The 18,806-nt window shown below is 40.5% G+C and overlaps 1 protein-coding gene across 2 annotated transcripts; it reads left to right on the top strand.

Annotated features, from left to right (window-relative positions):
* Positions 1–1,329: 1,329 nt before the first annotated feature.
* On the top strand, positions 1,330–15,970 carry INPP5K (inositol polyphosphate-5-phosphatase K). Of its 2 annotated transcripts, none has more exons than XM_054394222.1 (12): positions 1,330–1,349; positions 4,186–4,293; positions 4,985–5,093; positions 7,169–7,285; positions 8,186–8,358; positions 9,009–9,120; positions 9,629–9,738; positions 12,039–12,231; positions 12,473–12,610; positions 13,070–13,153; positions 14,444–14,548; positions 15,586–15,970. In XM_054394222.1, the coding sequence occupies exons 2-12, from the start codon at positions 4,274–4,276 to the stop codon at positions 15,682–15,684; spliced, it is 1,260 nt and encodes a 419-aa protein (XP_054250197.1). In that variant the 5' UTR covers positions 1,330–1,349; positions 4,186–4,273; the 3' UTR covers positions 15,685–15,970. The 2 variants fall into 2 exon arrangements, with proteins under 2 accessions (XP_054250197.1, XP_054250196.1); XM_054394221.1 differs by lacking the exon at positions 1,330–1,349 and adding an exon at positions 3,638–3,700.
* The last annotated feature ends 2,836 nt before the right edge of the window (positions 15,971–18,806 follow it).

The following is an 18,806-nucleotide window of genomic DNA, read 5'->3' as shown; positions in this document are numbered from 1 at the left end:
AGATGAAGAAACTAAATTTTAATTTATGAGGATTATTTGGGACCAGGATGTTTCATGGCATCTTCTATAGCTGTTCAAGAAGTATTCTAGGAGTGTAGGGTGTAGGCCCCAGTTCTAGTTCTTTCAGTTTAAAGAATTTTTAACAGAATTTATGCACTGACTTCTGTTCATGTTTGTCAGTTCCATTTTGAGGGATTCTTACACTTGAGGACAACCTGCAAATGCACATAGCACACTTGTTCTTTCAGTTGGTGTTATCCAACAGGCTTTCTATCTGATGACACTAATCGCTGTGGAAGCAGATTGTTACATTCCACCATGCAATCCTTTTTTTGATCCTCTGGTTTCAGAGTAAGAGCTTTTACACAAAGCTTTCCTGATTAGTGGAAAAACTGGGGAGAAAAAAAAAGCCCCAAGAACTCCGGCCTGAATATTTCCCCCCTCCCTGTGCCCCTTGCTTTCTTTCTTTCCAGTTTAATCCAAAGTGAAAGCATCCTTCAGCCTTGGGATAGATAAATCCTATAAAGACCTTTTAGTCTTGATGCTTGGTTCCTGCTAGTGAGCATAGTGAAGATCACGCAGCATTTCCATGCTGTATCTTTCATCAGCTTTGCCAAGAACCCCTCAACCTGCCCAGTGGGGTGACCGCTGGGCTCTTTGTCTGTTCTAGGGCGATGGTTGTGCTGTGCCCCTCTCTCCAACCCATGCTGGGTGGGTTTGGGGGGCCAGAGGCAGGTACCTTGCCACAGCCTGGGTCAGGCCTTGGCAAGGCTTCTTGCCACCCCCACCCCCCCCCCTGCACCTTTCTGGGTTCATCCCCGCTGGGCCTTCCCGACGCGTTCTGATGGGTTCATCCCGCTCTTTCCTTTGGCAACACACACTTTGTAGAATGGGTTAGATTATCTTGTTGTTTCTTTAAATGTGAGTTTGTGCCTTTTTTGTCTCCTAAATCTTCCAATACAGGCATATTGGAAATGAAATCTAATAAAATACTAGAGAGAGCGTTGTGCCTCCGTCTCCTTTGTTGTGGGTGCGGCTGGGGGAACGGGGAGCTTTGGGGGTGCAGAAGCCCGCTTGGTGCTGTCGCGGTCCTCCCGGCCACCAGCCGGCGGTCGCCCCCTCCTTTTGCGGCCCAGTTCCCGCCCCCGTCACGCGGGCCAACGAGCGCGGGGCGCTGCCGGCAGCGGGCGCGGTGCGACGCGGTGCGGTGTAGGGGCGTGAGGAGGCCGCCGGCGGGCCGTGCGGGGAGGCCGCTGCGGCTGCCGTTCCCCTTCGCACCGCTTCCTGACGGCAACATTCGGGATGGAGCCTGCGGGCCCGGCGCACCGCTCTGCGCTGAGGGAGCTGAGGTGAGCCGGCGGAGGGCGGCGGCTCGGCGTTGAGGCACGGGTCTGAGGGGAAGCTTTTGCCGGTACTGGAGAAAAAAAAAAGTAGCTAAGTCGTTACGCAGTTAGCTCAGAATTAGCGAAACTTATGTTTGTGCTTATTGACAGGGAGTTAATACTAATTGGCGATGTTACGTACTCGTATGAAAGAGAGCAGAAAAGCTGATTTGAAAGCGTCGGTACTGGAGGCGTTTCAGGGAGGCTTACTGAGTATTGTTTGGGTCCTGAGGACTTTCCAGAGACCTACTTACGTTTAATGAGGGCAAGACAGAATCACAGAACAATTCTAGAAGATCTGCACTTGTTGTCAGTGTACCTGGTGCCTCAAATGTTGTCACTTTTTCTAAGAACGAAGGAGGCTCGAATAAACCTTTGGCTTCTGCTTTTACGGTGTTATTTACATCGTGTCTTCACGTTGTGTCCTCCGTGCTGATAAGCTGCGGTGTCTCGCATTGTGGGCTTGGTTTACCAGAGAGCTCTATTTGAGGAGGAGTACTTGAGAAACTGCAACAGGAAAATAAAGTAATAAATCTCTGAGTGCTAATGTTTACTCACATATCTTGAAAGTCATCTTAATGCCATGTTATAAACACTGTGACCCGAAAAAAATCTCTGCTGTTGAATCATTTCAGGAGCCAGCGACTCTAACTGTCCTTAGTAGTTCCTTTGTATTTAGGAATGTGTGGGCAGAAAACGTACTTGAGACTGGATTCTGGTGGTACTGAACGTCCAGAACAGTTTGAGCAGTATCCTCTTCCCTTTGCTAAAGGCTCCTTGTAGCACCAGATGAAAATTGGTATTGCTCTAGTCTCCCCTCCTTACTGAAGGCAGTACTTGTACAGTCTTGTGAAGTAGTTAGGAGCATCAGACCTCTGGGATTGCATAATGCTGTCGGTTGCTTTGCAGATGCAGGTAAATTCCTCGTGAAGTTTTTTTCCATCAGACACAGTCATAATCTACAGTGAAACTGAATTATTAAGGATGTTCTTGAAACGTTTGCAAATATTTTTTTGTGTACATGCTAGCACTGCAGTCCTTCCTGTGTTCCTGTCAGTCATGTGGATACTGGGCACTTGGAGGAATTTAATTCCTGATGACTTCAATATTATTTCAGCTTCGTTTAATCAGAAAGTTGTCTTGTAAAATTAGTAACGAGAGTGTTCCGAGGTGGTATGTTTCTGATGGTAGAATTGGTAGAATTGTAGATCTGCAGAACATATACCCTCTTCTCCCCCCTCCCCCTTTTTTTTGTTTCCCCTAGGAATTTGTTTTATAATAGCTCTTGGCTGCCCTCAGTGTGGTCTGACAAAGAGAAACTATTGGTGAGAGAAATTACAGATCACATAGCAAGGTCCCTTTCCAGCTCTTCCCCATACATTATGTGTCACCTTGAACAGGCAGTTGATTGAGGAATAAAAATACGGCTCTAGTAATGGATCTATGGGTGGTATTCACTATTTAACTGTCAATGTTTCTATAGGACCGTAAGATGGATGGAAAATTAACAGCTTAATTTATTTTTTTTTTTACCTGCCTGGCATGTAACAAGACTAATGGTAAAGTGAATCCTTTTTTGGAAGCTCCTGATAGGAAATTACCATTTTATAAAGCAACAACTGATAAGTCCTGTGACACTAGAATATTTCTGAAAGTGCTGGAGAGGAGCTGCAGCTCTGCTTAGTTTTGGTCAGAACTCTGTATTTGTATGGCTGGGAGCTGGAGATTGTATTTCTAGGAGCCTACAGATGGAGGCACATGGTTGATCTGAATCAACAATGAATTCTTTTAAATCTTGAGCTTATAGAATTAACCACATGAAATCTATTATGAAGAAACAATTCACTGTGTGAGGTGGGATGTGATTGCAGCTTTTGTAACAAGCCCTTGAGCGTGGTGGCGCCGCTGCTGTGTTTTTTTTCAGCGACCTTTTGAGTTAGAGGCAACGCTGAATTTCGCATGAGTTTCTCATCTGTTTCTATTACACTGAGGATTTTCATGGGCCGGTCTTTCAGAGCGTAGTTATTCTTTTCTTTTGAGCAAATGGCATCCCTCAATGGTGAAGATGCTCTTCAAGATCCAGCAGCCCTGTCCCTAAACGATTTAGAAAACCTGCAGAACTTCCGCAGCCGCTCGGCGAGCGTCAGCAGCACAGGCTCCAGCGGCCGCGTGCAGCTCCGGCAGCGAGTCGCCCAGCTCATGGCTTGTGTAGAGGACATCGGCTCCGATGATGAAATCCATGAAGAAGTGTCTCGTACTCTAGATGAAGCTTTCCTTCTCTGGGGGAAAAAGATGAAGGATAAGTGGCAAGAATTCAGGTTTTGTTCCTTCTAGTTGATTGGTTTCGTGGTAGCGTTGGGTTGTTTGGTTTTTTTAAATGGTAGCGAATATGTAGATTTTTCATTGATGAAAAGCAACAGAAAAATCTTCATTTTCTCTAGATAGAAATTCTGTGGGGAAATTACACAGGATCACAGGGTGTTAATGGTTGAAAGGGACCTCCAGAGATCATTGAGTACAACTCCCTGTCAGAGCAGGGGCATAGAATCTAGCGCAGGTTGCACAGGAATGCATCCAGATGGGGCTTGAAAGTCTCCAGAGAAGGAAACTCCACAACCTCTCTGGGGTGCCTGTTCCAGTGCTCTGTGACCCTCACAGTGAAGAAGTTCCTCCTCATGTTGAGGTGGAACCTCCTGTGCTGTAGTTTATATCCATTGCCCCTTGTCCTAATACTGTTAGAATTGGTTACCTGTTCATTTTTCAATTTTAGCATTGATTTTGTGTGGGTTTTGTTTGTTTATAGATTACATTTAGTTACCTGGAATGTAGGCACAGCTTCTCCACCTCCTGATGTCACTAGTTTGCTTCAGCTCGATTCTCTGGGCCCATCTATGGATATGTATGTTGTAGGGTAAGTATATATTAAAGGGCTTTCTTTTTGAATTTGTTGTAAAAATGCTAAATCTCAACAGCTTCTTGCCTTGTGTGGGAGGACTGTGCACAGTGAAGCGCTGCCTAGGAGGTAGTTTAACATGATTGCTAGCAGAAGGGGAAGAGTAGAGTTAGCGACTTAGAACAGAGGTGATTTACAGCAAGAGAAGCTTCTCTGTGATGTTGTTTTCTCACAAAGTACAGAATATCTTTTTCTCTAAACACACACACATAGTTTTTTGGCTGCTGTTTTCTTTGTCGGCACCTAGAGGCATATTTATTTTGATACGTAAGTTAAGCAAAATTCATCGTGTTTAAAAGAAATTAGTACAAGCTTATTAGGCACAATCTGCCATCATGTTTTCCAAACTTTCTTGGAATTTTAAAGACCTGACAGTCAGATTATTTGTCATGACATGTCTAGAGTCTAGCATTGTCTCAAACTCTCTCTTCAGGTATATCTAAGCTTCTTTAACTTCGCTTTTTTTCAGCGTTGATGTGTTATACTTGTGGATGGGTTAAACTGCTTGTAAACAAGAAACTGAACAGCAAGAAATCTCTGACTTGCACCGAGAGAGATCTGTTAGGTTGTTGGGCTCTGTGAGCTGAAAAGGTTCTATGAATTCTGTCAAAACCAAGCAATACGGTGTCAATAATCTTGATGTATTCAGCTTGCAGGAGGTGAACTCAAGGATCACAAATTTTCTGTCTGATTTGGCGTTTGATGATCCATGGAGCATTTTTTTCATGACCGTATTGTCTCCATTGGGATATATCAAGGTAATTGTTTACATCTCTTAAGTGTCATAGCTCCATTCAGACTTTTTTTTTTCCCCTCCTCAAACTCTCCATTAAAGGTAAGTTGATGATTTTTGCAGATGTCAGTCACTTCCATAGGTACACACACAGTAGAAGGGATTCTTGGTTTGTTGATAAAGGCAATTCTAATTTTTCACTATTAATGATAATACCTTTGATTTTAGCAGTAAAAATTGGACAGAGCTTTTCACTTCTCATTTGGACTGATTGGGGAGTTTTGATGCTTTTGCTGCTCAGATGATGAAGAGATACACTGGCCATGGCCTGTGAGTGCAGAACCATCTGATGAGTAGAAAAACACTCCTATCAAAATAAAAATACAATCTCAGGGAAAGCTGTTGAAAATGAAATAATGCAAACAGACTGAACAGCATATTTCTTATGGACACAATGTCCCTGGCTCTGTCTTTTTTGCAGAATATTTCTTTTGCCCTGTACAAAATTGGGAAACCTTTTTTTTTATGCTTCTAATGTAGTCTGCCTAAGTACCTGCTTTCACTGTAGCTATCCCAAGCACTGGCAGTGATTTTCCTTAAGATTGCTAAGGTTTCTTTTCCCTTTTTTCTTTCTTTTTTTTTTTAACTTGTTTGCAGGTGAAAATAAATTGCGTGTACACCCACTAAAATTCTGATTACATATATCATTTTCTGAGGACTTCATTTTTGTTTCAAGACCTAGGACATTGTGTGGTAGTTTAAATAACAGGGGTTTTTTGTGGTATCTGGGGCATAAGATCAGCTGGAGTACCAGCTGTTTTAATAATGCAAGCAATAAATGGAGGAGGATATCCTAAATTTCTCTTCTAAAGAGGTATTAAAAGCCTTTTGAGTGTTGTATTGGTGTTGTAAATCAAGCATTATTTCAGGGTGATTTTGCTGAGATGATTGTATTATTTGCATGCTAATCAGACCTGGTAGTCCTGCCATGCTTTTAACTGTAATTAAACAGAACAAAGGACCCATTGGGAATTATAAAAAGGAAAAAAAAAAAAAAACCACATTGTTCATTCTAGTGTAAGTCATTGCTGATGAACATTCAAAATGTGGCTTGGGCTGCCATTCAGGCCCTGTATACAGAGAGTTAAGAAAAATTCCAGCCCTATGCATGATTGCTTTTGAATTCTGATTTATAGATGTGGCACTTTGGACACACTAATGAATGGATGCTGCCACCTAAAGGTTTTCGGCAGGACTCGATTAGCTCTAATAAAAGGGGACTGTCAGGCCAGGTCAAAATCAAACCAGGCAGTAAGGAGGTCTTTTGCTAGGATTTATCTGGGAGGATGGCTGAAGAGGAAAGAACAGTTATCCTCTCTTTGCTGAACTGTGACAAGGCTGGGTGTAGAAGGGTAGTTGTTGTCCCTAGGACATTCTCCCTTCTGTAACAAGGGCCTTTTACAGAGCAGTAAGTTGGTTGGAGTCAGTTCTTTCACCAGGAATAGAATTATGTTCTCTCTTTTGGTGCTGCCTGTTGGTGGGCCTAGTGCTACTTTCAGCAGAGAAGGGATACACTGTGTTCTGATATTCAAGATCTACAGTGAGAGCAAGTTTCATATGGATCTTGAGAAACATCTGTGAACTGGCCCACAGCAGAAGGAAATGTAGCAAATAAGGGACTGAAAGATCTTGGTATCTCCTTAACATAACCATGGGAAGGAGAATACTGGTAGGCACCAAATGTCTGATCAGATACATATTTATGCATATGCAGGAATTGTTACCCATGGTTTCAGTATACTGTTACAGTTGGAAAAGACCTCTAACATCATTGAGGCCAGCCATCACCTTAAGACCACCATGGCCATTAAACTATGTCCTGAAGTGCCATGTCCACGCATTTCTTTAACATCTCCAGGGATGGTGACTCCACCACCTCCCTGGGCAACCTATTTCCTGTATCACAATATTGAATCCAGGCTTGGTGAAGGCATGACTTCTGCTATGGTGTCCTTCACCTAAAAGCTCTTATGAAGTAGACCTAAAGAATTCCAAACACCTCCCTGGCAATGACCATGCCCTCTTTCATATCTCTTGCAGCTCTCCTCCGTTCGCATGCAGGGATTACTGCTGCTGATCTTTGTGAAGCACGTCCACCTTCCTTTCATACGGGATGTTCATACCCACTACACACGCACAGGCCTCTATGGATACTGGGTAAGGAAGGATCTGAGATGGAATCCACCTTGGTGTGGTGGTTTGAAACTGTCTTTTTAATTTTTCCTTGCAAAGTTCAGAACAGAGAAAGTGAAAGAAATGTAAATAAGTCACTATTGGGTGTAAGAAAGCAAAATAACGATTGTTCTAAACACTTCCATTGGATAGATAGAAATGTTTAAGAACTATTACCCAAAACAAAGTAGGCATTCGGCACATTCTGCGTTCGGCAGTGGAGGCAGTTGCTGGGCTGTCTGGTTGCTGTTTCTTCTTCTCTTCTGGCTGAAGATAACACACTGACCTTGGCAGCTAAGTTAACAACTTTCTGCTCTAACTAAACTCTGCTTCTCTGTCCAGGGGGGTCTGGGGGGGAAGCTCCTGGGAGAGGGAGGCCCCTTTGGGAGGGTCCCCTTGGGGGGAAGCAAAGGGAGATCGGTTGTGCTTTTCTGTTGATTGTATATATTTGTAAATGTTGTGAATTTTGTATATTTGTACATATTCATTGCATTTCATCTGCTTGTAAATACAGCTTTTCATTTGCTTCCAGACTGAGCTAGCCTGGTTATTGTCGGTGGGGCGGGAATTTCAGCTCACACCGACACACTTGGTTAGTCAGGCTTGTGGTGTGTGACCCTCCACATGGCTTCACGGTTGGAGAAGAGGGTACATGGTTCACTTAAAAATGAATAAACATTCAAGCAGTGAGATTTATTTGGACCTTATATGCAAGGCTGCAGCACAGACTATAAGTTTGCCAGTTTATTAGCTGATCCACAGCAACTTACATAGGAAGAAATCCATTTAAATCTAAATAACCAGATGTAGTCATTTCTAGGAGATGTTATTAGTTAGGTTTGCAGCTGTTGACTAGTTTCAGAGAATGTTTATCTTCCACACTAGGGGAACAAAGGAGGAGTCACCATTCGCATGTCCCTCTATGGCCATACCATTTGTTTCATGAACTGCCACTTGCCAGCTCACATGGAGAACACAGAGCAAAGACTGGATGACTTTGAGAAGATTCTGGAAATGCAGTTTGAAGGAGAGAACATTCCAAGTACATTGGATCACGAGTGAGTTGTTCAGACCTCGTTCTAATGCAAATTACGAATGGCACTAAAAGAAAAGTTTTTGTTTTCCCGAGAACAAGTTTGGGGTATCCTCCCCTGAACAAATGCTGGAAGCAAGGATTTTCAAAGAGAAGATAATTCACTTGAAAGGACATGTTTCAATTTAAAACATTCATGATCTCACACTCTAGGGCATCATAACAATAATTTTCTTTCCTGATAACAACAGAACACCCAATACGTATTCCTGCTTTCCCGAGGCACTAAACCATAGCTCTGAGTTAGTGGCTTAACATAAACAACTGGTGTGTAGGTCATGAATTTTGTAAATTGCTGTTAAAATTTAATTCTAAATCTGTCTGTAATGGAGATGTGAGTCATCAGGAGATGCAGGAGGAGTTAATACCCAGGCAGTAATGAGCAAGTGGCAAGAATGCAAAAGACTTAATTTACTATTTCAGTTCCTTTCAGTGTTTTGTTTAGCAGCAGGTTTTTCATTTGCAAGCTTATCTGGAACTACTTAACGTGTGTTTTTGACCCGTTTAGATTAAGTGATGTAAGTGATTAGAGCACCTAATTAGTGTAATGACTTCTCTACTATTGAGTTCTTCCCTTGTGTTAATGGATTCTTACAAATCTTCTTTTTTTTTAAGTGTCCTCTTCTGGTTTGGGGATCTAAATTTCCGGATAGCAGATTATGGCATACATTTTGTCCGTGAATCGATAAACAACAAGCGTTACAATTTGTTGTGGGAAAAGGACCAGGTATCTTGTTTTAATCTGCTTGGGGGTTTTGTTGGTTTGTTTTGTTTCAATGCATGCAAATACAACAGGTAGTTAACATTAGCTCTTGAGTAATCTCACTGTTTACCACTGTTCGCTCACTTCTCGGTCACAGCCTCAATTAATTGCAAACTACTTCTGCTCTTTGTTTAGTTTCTTACTCATTTGCCATGCTCGTCTCAGATTGAAGCTTTCATTGAACTTCATGGCTTGTGAATTGTCCCTCATCTTTGTTTCTCCTCCTTTTTTTCTTTCTCCAAGAATTATTTTCAAGAGAACCTTATTATGGAATTGGTTTGCAGTAGGGTTGCTACATTGCATCAAAAATTGTTGCGGTGACAGAGAGGCACTTCTGAAGTGACCTTTCCAAATCCGTCGTACTGACTGGGATGTTGAATTCTTGGAATGTGCTTTCCATCTCCTTACCCAATTGCTCTTTCAGCTCTGATTTTTAAGCATAATCTTTAAAAGCTACTTTTTATTTCTGCAGTTAAATATGGCCAAAAAGAAGGAAGCATTTCTTCAGGAATTCATGGAGGGTCCTCTGCAGTTTAAACCCACCTACAAGTTTGACCTGTATTCAGATGTGTATGATACAAGGTAAGAGCATAAAAACATGAGTTTAGACATCAAATATTAGGGTGAATGTGGTGCTTGACTACATATCACTTTAGTAAGCAAACCTGGATTTCTTGAATGTGCAGGGTAACTGGGGCTGTTGAGCTCTTCAGCTCATTGAGTGATCAGATCTGAGGATGTGAATATTTCTGGATGCAGAAGCCCGGGTGTGCTGATTACGTGAGGGCAGTAGTGAAACCACCCACCTTTCCTTTGGGAAAGACTAGAGTAACAGAATAAGCCAGCACTTGTTTAAATCTCTTTTTTGTTCCTTAACACTAAAAGTGCTCATCAATTGTCAGAAATACGCAGAAGGAAAAGACTAACTGTCTGCCATTTTTGTTTTCCTTCTCTGTTTGAGCATTTGATTTGATACTGCTGGTATTTGAAAATAAATTCAAATGTCTTTTTCAACTTAAAATAATTTATAATGGAATAGCTTAAGTTCCCAAAGCTTTTCTCTGACACTAATGTTTGTTGTTGAGTATAAGTCTTATTTTAAAAGAAGAATAAGTTCCTGTCCAGACAGGGTTTTGTACTGATCTTTTTCTTTGCTTCCAGAGAGCGGAAGTCCTTCTTTTGGTTTAAGTAAGAAGAAAACTTTCTGGATTTCATAGACTTGTAAATATTTCCGAATCAAAACAATGCTCCTTCCTGAGCTTTTGATTTGATTTTTGTGGAAATATTTGAAAATCAGATGACAGCTGATTTTCTTCAGGGTTTTTCTGAACCTGTCCCAAAGCTGTAGCGTTACCTACTCTGCTGTTGCACTGGATATTGGAATCTCTTCAATTGGATCAGAAGACATTTTGCTCCCTAATTGAGCTGAAAAGATGGAATGGGAGCAGCAGTAAATCCATTTAACAAAAAATACTTCTAATAATCCAAACCTAGACATTCTCAGAATGATTCATAGCCTGGGTGGCTGGATATTGGCTCATTTAAAGAACAAAAAGTATGCTGATGCGTCCCGTGTGCGCTCTGCTGTTGTAAAGCTAGCAGAGAGATTTTGATTGGACAGGTGGTGGTCAGTAGACCTCAAGGCAAGCACACAGTATTTTGTTATCTTTGATACTTTTCCAGTGTGGATTTTTGAGGTTTTGTTTCCCATTTAGTATGCCATTTTCTTCAAAAAAGTGAGTGAATTAACTGGAGCTGTTCTTTTGCACAGCAGAGCAGACACACGGCAGCTCATAAAGATCTCTGTCGGTTTATATAATCACTGGAGTCTGTGGGGTATGGCCCCTTAGTCATTTAAAATATGACTTTCCACCTTATTAAAGGTGAGTCAGACTTGCATATGGGGAAGGGGTAAACCAAAATTATGTTAAATATTAAACTAAATGGCATTTCCAGTTTATGATGATTTTGATATTCAGAGTTATTAAACTGACAGTTTTCCTTACACATAGCCTGCTCATTAACTTTTATAATTCAATCCAGTCCATTCTAATTCCTCTTCCATAGGGTATGATCTTTTCTCCATTTCAATTTGAAGGGCCACATCCATACAGAGAGGTGCTGTTAAGTCTTCCTCCCACTACAGAGAGAACCACGAAAGGCTCATGTCTTCTGTTGTTGTTGATATGGTATAAAAAGGAACCTCTGAATTTTGATTACAGTTGATGTATAGCACAGTTGCAAGTTGCAGACACAGCTTTTTCATTATGGAATTTTAAAAGCCGCCTGTTCCGAGAGAGCAATAGCTTGCAACCTTGAAATGCAGGCTAGTGCAAGTTAGAGAAACTTTAAGTGATTGCTCTGTCATCTGTGATTAGTATAAGCTACTTGAGCTTGGGGTTTTCTTATTAAAAGAAACTTGTTCTCAAATGTTTTGAAGAATTTCAAACATCATTCAGGCTCTTTTCTACATCTCCCTTAACTTCATGCCCCTTTTCTCAGAATAACTATACATTTGAAGCTTGGGGCAGTTGCTGTATTGTCTCAGTGTTCTTGCATGTGTTTATGGAGTGCTGTAGGAGAAAGCATCATTTCCTGTATGAAGCTGACTAACCCATTGAAATGCCCTTCTCCCCTTCATTTTACTCCTCTTTCAGAAACCTGTGAATCTTGTCCCTGGTAAATGCTCTTGAGTTCAAATTAAGGAAACCTTGGCTGTAAAGCATATTAACAGAGATGTAAAATGAAGCTTGAATGTGATTGCCTTCTTCTATTAATATTTCTCTGACAGTCTTTCAACTTTGAGTAGATTTTTCACAATATTCTTAGCTTTTGGCAAATGTTTTTCTTCTCGTTTCACTTTTATCTTAACACTTTTGCAGTGAGAAGAAAAGAAAGCCAGCATGGACTGATAGAATTCTTTGGAGAGTGAAACATCTCTGCCAGCATGCAGCAAAAGAAGGCCAGTTCTCTGAAGAAGAGCAGACAATTTCTGTTACTTTGAATAATTATATCAGTCACATGAGCTATGGCATCAGCGACCACAAACCTGTTACAGGAACTTTTGGGCTTGAGGTGCTGTCCCAGTTCTGTTGTTAAGAAAAAGTTTGTTTTATTAAGTCTTGCCTTACAGAAGCTGGTTTTCTAAACTTTGTGAGTTATAATCTCTATTTCATTCTGATTATAGTGGAGGCAGCAAATTGCTTTCAGGTTATTTCCATTCAGTTAAAGTGTCCCACAGCAGGTGTGGCAGAGAGTGACTTGAATAAATGAAAGAATTGACTTGACTGACTTTAAATTCTGTTCTTTTGTCTAGTTGAAGCCTCTTCTATCAGAACCTTTGGTCACTTTGAATCCTGAGGGTGAGTGGAGTGCAGAACATGATGTTCTGATCAACTATTCTGCAGTGCCTGAATTCCCAAGCAGTGCTTGGGACTGGATTGGACTCTTCAAGGTAATGTTGCTGCATCATGGCTCTTGGGTGAAGATGGTGAATGTGACCAGAGGAGTGCAGAACTCTCTGAAATAGTTGTGTATCCTCAAATGCTATTAGGTTCTGTATGCTGGCAGTTTAGTTGCATGGCATGCAAGCTCTTACACACCCTTTAAATTCTCTGCTAAGATAATGTGGTGATATATTTGAGTAAAATGATGGAGAAGCTGTGAAAAGGAATAATTCCTCTCTAATGCCTGAAGTTCAGGAGATTTATACAGCAAAGGAAGAATAATAATAAAAGAGAGTGAGTGGAAGGGTGAGAGAACAGAGCACTCACACACCAGAAACAAAATATTTGTACATGCCCCCAGAATGTTTTGATGCTAAAAGTGAAGTGTTTTAATTCCTTCAGTGACGTAGTAAACATCATCTCTCTGTTTCCTTCAGAAGGCTGATGGTTTGTATCTTTCTTTGCAGGTGACTTTCAGGCATGCGAATGACTATGTGACTTATGCTTGGGTAGAAGATGATGAAATTTCTTCTAACAAAGACAGTAAACAAGTAAGCCAGATGGATTTCTTTCTAATGTAGCTTCCCATAGAGTAGCATTCAAGGTCTGTTTGTAACACATCCCTTTTCTCTTAGGGTTCAGTACCCTCTTTGCCAGTTGAAGCTAACTGGGAGTGATACTATTGTTTAAAGTCCCTCTTCCTAATTGTCATTAATTTCCAGGTACTCTAATGTACCTTCTCAGGTTTGATCATATTGCTTAAGGTAAATGAGGAAAAGCAATTTATTCTTCTTGTGGCTTTTCATTGCATTAAAAAAACAACTCTCGTTTTATATTTTGGTCTAGTGCTGCCACTGAAAATAAGTACCTGGCTATTTTTTAACCTGATTGTCAAACTTGCTTAATGTATCCTAAATATTTACTGTGTGATTTTTGTTACAGTTGTAAGTACCTGATGTTACTAACACAATTAGTTCCAGGTATCTAATAAAAGCTGCAGATTAGAGTTTCTTAGATTTGTCTTCATTTTGGCTATTGAGTGTTCTGGTCCCTCATTAATAACTGCTGTCTCACACATAGCTTTCTAGTAACGATTGCCTAAAGTGATTTCAAACAAACAAAGCTTTTTCTTTTTTCTTTTTGTTTTCTTTCCTTTTTTTTTTTTAATACAAACTACCTGTTTCCAGAGGTATTTGTCTGAACAAACAGAAATTCAAATTTGATATTGGGGACGCAGTGAGTACAAGGATGGATGAGATGTTCCAGACAACAATGAAAAACTGTTAGTTTTTGTTAGAGAATTTTTTATGTTAGCACCAAGCTTACCACAGGAGCCCAGATTGTATTGTATCAATACTCTGAATGTCAAAATTTCTCTGATATTGTGGTTTCCTATCACTGATCTTAGAAATCTAAGTAGTTTGGTGTTGTTTCAGCAGGATACTGTGGGCTGCAGTTTAGGAACCCTGGATCTTGAGGACAGTTCAGAACTGAGGTGTTGGGTTTGCTTGGCTATATTGCCACCAGGAGGCAGCTCATCTCCCTGCCTGCTGCTTGGGTGGCCTTGCCACTTCCCTTCCAACAACTCAGGGGTGGTTCTTGCTCCTTGCTGAAAACAGTCAGCCTGCTAACATAGTGAAGGATATTCACTTTTCTGCCCTGACTCAGTTTTCAGATGGATTCTTGACTTATTTCTGTCCTCCTTTTTAACTCACATTTTAAAGCTTGCATGTAAATACAAAACCCTGATTTTTATGGTGTCCTGAGTGACAGAGATGTGCTTATTTGCAAGCTGCTTTCTTTGGAGATTGCCCATTGCCTGTTTTTATTCTTGTTGACAGGTTTACATGAGTGCTGCAGAAATACCTGATATAGGAGGAGAATTTGTGCTTTGTTATTACAGCAATAATTTGCAGTCAATAGTTGGTATCAGCCAGCCTTTCCAGGTAATATATTTGGAAGCTTTGATTAATGTTGATGTGATCTTTATTTCTTTTGCTTTCATAGGTCACTGAACATAGGTGTGTGCTGTTCATCCTGGGGGAGGTGGTGGGCAGAAGTAATTGCAGAAAGGATATGTGCTGGCTCATGTCCCATAAAAGAATTTGCTGATATGCTAAAAGACTGAGCAGCTATTATGGCAGGACACTGTTGGAATGAAATAAGACAGATTTCTTTATCTCAGCCTTCATTTTTGGAACTTCAGGCTCTGTGAGTTAGGTCCCTAGTTTCTGTAAAGATGAGAACTCATCTCAAATGCTGCAAGTTTCTGACAGGTTCTAAGTGAACTCTTTGTGTTCCAGTCTATGGTAGACTTGCACAGAAATGCTTCCTGTATATTTAGTCACTTGAATCTGGGAAAGACAGGGCAGCCTGAACTCAAGTTCTTTAACAGGCTTCTTCATTTAATTTCTGAAGGGGTGACTTCACCTGCACAGACCAGGTGAAGCAGCCAGGCCTTGCTGCTTCTACACAAGCATTTTTTGCCAAAATCATTTTATTTGTGCATGATTTTCCATGCTGTCATGGCTATGCTAGTATGCTGTGGAATGATGAAAATGGAAACACTGCTTTGTTGATGGATAAAGGGCTTTTGGAAGATTATAACACTATGTTACCTTAGGGGATACAGTAGGGCTGTGATACTGAACTGTATCACTGATCTCAGTGACACTATTCATATTTTTTTGTCCAGTATTTCTGTTGACTGTGAGCTTAAGATCTGCCACAAACTCTGCAGGACGATTGTCAGTTGCATGTGGATACAGCTCACCATAGCCCTTTCTTTTTTGCATGGCATTTAATGTTTTGATATCGATTTAGTAGATTGTACTGGATTGATTTTTTATTTATGTATTTATTTCGTAATTGCTGAATGGATGCATCAAGTTTCTAGTAAGTGTGTGAGACTTTGGTGTATTGATAATCTAGAGCAAGACACTGTTTCTGAGTGTGTTAACTGGTGAACTACTCTCTCTTCTAGATTCAGCCCAACAGAACGTTCATGGGAAGGGATCTGAGGCAGGAGGAGAACAGCTGGACACGGAAACCGGACAATCTGGAATCGCGGGAAGAGTTCTGAAGGCAGAAGGGGACATCTAGTGGTCCTGGTTCAGGAGTCAGATGATTGTTTTAGTCATTATAAGCTTTTACTCTTAGAAAATGGAGTCAGACAGTGCAAGTAAGACAGGTAGGATTGTTCAGAAACTTTGTATGCTCTTAGAAGATAATTTATTGTGGAAACAGATATTTTGTTGTTACAGGGAGAGCAAGTCTCTTGCACTGGATGAGAACTGTTAAAAAAGCACCTAATAAATGCTTTATGTTTGAAGGTGATAGATTTCTAATACAGTGGTTTAACCTAAATTAAGTTGTGATCTGCAATAGATATTTAGGTTTGCTCTTTTTTTTTCTTTTGTAGAAGATATTTTATTTACTACACAATGTTGACCGTGTAGCCACTTAAACAACTGATTTCCAGATGTTGAGTTTAAATGAATTTATTTAAACAATTATTTATTAGACACAGCTAGTTAGCTCGGTTTTAAATTTTATTGGACTTTCAAGCTTCAGCTAATTACCTTTTGGGAAAAACATGTGGCAGCAAGTCACATGAAAACAAAATCTTTGGAGTGTAAATTCTCCTTTGGTAGCAGATCCCTTCCTTCATGCCTTACTGGTGACTGTTCTTAGGATTTTCTATTCCACATTTTTCCACATTGAGATATATTTCTCAAAACACCCTTTCCCCTGTCTTTTTTTTTTTTCCAAGTTCTTCTTTTAGAAAACAATTTAGCAATTTGTCTGTTGCTTTTTATCCCTCTGATTTAATGAAAGCAAAATAAAACCATTTTTATACTAGTCCCTGGTTCAGAGTTAACCAGGATCCCCTACTTGAGCAATGCTTTAATGTAGATGAGCAGGCTCATGAAGCACTTGCTGGCAAAGAGCTAATGATTGTGGTACGATCCCTGATTTTCTGTTGTCATACTGAATATGGGAAACTAAACCCTTACTTAAGTACTTCCCTGATACCATCCTGCCAAATAATTACTACAGTTATTACAGAGATGAGTTATAAATACGGAATTTTAGTGGAACAGATTCTTTCTTACAGTATAATCTATGATACCAAAATTGTAAATCTCTTCAATTTATAGAAATTGATCTGCAAAATTTCTGGTTTTCTAGAGGTGCTTAGACCTTAATATATCCTGTGCACTTGAGGGTGGAGGTAGAATAGGAAGGATCATGTACCTTTAAAAACCTGGAAGGTAGTTAGCTTTAGAAATCAGTTTGTTTCTGGATGAGGAAATGGAGATCTTCAGAAAGGATTGGAAGAGGCACCAAAATTTCCCAGAATCTTAGGCTGCCATGCTGGGAAAGAACACTTCTGAGTATCCCATGTTCTAGCTACACAGCTTCAAGCTCCCTACTGTGTGTGGTGAGTAACATTAGTTACTAATCACTGCTGGTTATGGATGGAAAAGAGAGAATTCAAGTGGGAAAAGCAGAGGATATTGGTGTCCTTAGATCGGAAAAGTGCCTCAGAATTGAATGGGTTGCTTCCTTTTTGCTTCTTTCCTCAAAGCCTTAGTTTTTTCAGGTTTCTTTTGAGACAGAAGGTTAACATCTTGGTGTGACATTTGTTTTACAATGACTTGCTTATTCACTAAGTCTTCTGCAGTCCCAGGTGTCTTTGTATACAGTGGAAACTATGGCACATGTTAACTGGTTGGATGGTTGCAGTGTGGGGTTTGAGAACGCTTAGCCTCTCTACATTTTAGTTAGTGGTATCTCAGCTTAGTGCTTGGTGTTGGGAACTGTTTCCAGTTGTAAAGTAGTAAAGTAGTGAGGACAGATTCAGAGGATACTGTGTGTTCATTGCATGGATCGGGACTGTCTCAAGTCTGTACATTCCTGTTACACTTTGGAACAATAATAGGAACAATTTTCACAATTGTACCAGTCTTACAAGAATTTGTTTTGCACTAAATCTTTCAGGTGTGTGATTTTTTTTTTTTTTTGGTGGCAATTAGTGCATCAGACAAATCCCTACTGATCTGCAAAGAACCTTTGCAGTTCTTGAGTTGGACTCTGGTTTGGATTTCGCTTGTGTAACTGTATGACTGTACTCCATGCAAGGAGATTCTGTGGAGAGCTCAAAGAACAGTGGTCTTTGAATTCCAGACCACAGCTGGCTCATTCATTGTGGACCAAGATCCAGTTTCTTCTAATCAGGGTGCATCTGCTGTTCATGAGCAGCTCAGAGGGGGAGCCATACAGCCGCTTTATGTGGGCAAGAAACTCAAGATCCTTAACGCATGAGAGCTGATAACTCTCTCAGTCACTGGACACAGAAGCTGCATTTTGTAAACCAATCCTTTGAACCCCAGGACTTCACTGCAGATACCCACAGCAGCTGTGATTGAACCTGCTTGTGCATTAGTAGGACGCTGCACAGAACTCTCTACTTCTTTCTTAAGTATTATGCACACAGTGGCACTTTTGTTTACTACTGTTACCTATGGTAGCTTTTCAGACTATTCCCTGACCTGTAATGATGCGATTTCTGATGAAATTTATCTTTCTTAAAACACCTTTAACGGGATGTTATAATCACTGGAAATGTTTTTATACTCATGTGTTTTCTTTTCATGTACCACTAAAATAAATCCTGACAGTGAAGTGTTCTACATGGCCTCTTTGAATTTGAGAACAAACACATTGGTTCAAGTGGGGAGGACCAATTTCTGTGTGGGAACCTTTCTCCAAGAACCTTTGGTCATGCTTAATGCACAGATACAGCAGTATTTTAGAAGGAAAATGTGTCAGTAATAGCATATGTGGTAGGGCTTTGGGCTGCAAAAGAAGGGCAAGGACAAATACCATTTTTCTCTTGGACAAAGCAGTTTAATCCTTTTTTTATTTTTTTTTTCCTATTTAAATGAATCCAGTGTTAAATGGACTTCTGTGTTGGATTTTCTGTTCTACCTGCCCCGCTGAGGAGGTTTTGATATTTACCTTGTGAAAAAAACATGGAATAGTAGAACTGTTGAGGTAGGAAGAGGCCTTTGAGATCACCAAGTCCAACCACTCACCTAGAGCTCACAATCCCACCACTACTGCTAAGCCACTGCCACTCAAGCCACTTAAATGGCTTTCTTAATTTTTAGGAACAGGTTTTTCTCATGTCACTTTTTC

This window comes from Indicator indicator, chromosome 30, assembly GCF_027791375.1.
Source record: "Indicator indicator isolate 239-I01 chromosome 30, UM_Iind_1.1, whole genome shotgun sequence".
Lineage (NCBI taxonomy): Eukaryota > Metazoa > Chordata > Aves > Piciformes > Indicatoridae > Indicator > Indicator indicator.
The sequence above is the reverse complement of the archived record's forward strand: the minus strand, read 5'-3'. Positions and strand labels throughout refer to the sequence as shown.

What these genes read in the sequence shown, in the direction of transcription:
- INPP5K (XM_054394221.1), top strand. Translation starts at nt 3,675, where the DNA reads ATGAAGGATAAGTGGCAAGAATTCAG. An exon ending in GATAAGTGGCAAGAATTCAG is followed by an intron (nt 3,701 to 4,185) that starts GTTTTGTTCCTT and finishes GTTTGTTTATAG; the next exon opens with ATTACATTTAGTTACCTGGA. An exon ending in ATGGATATGTATGTTGTAGG is followed by an intron (nt 4,294 to 4,984) that starts GTAAGTATATAT and finishes TGATGTATTCAG; the next exon opens with CTTGCAGGAGGTGAACTCAA.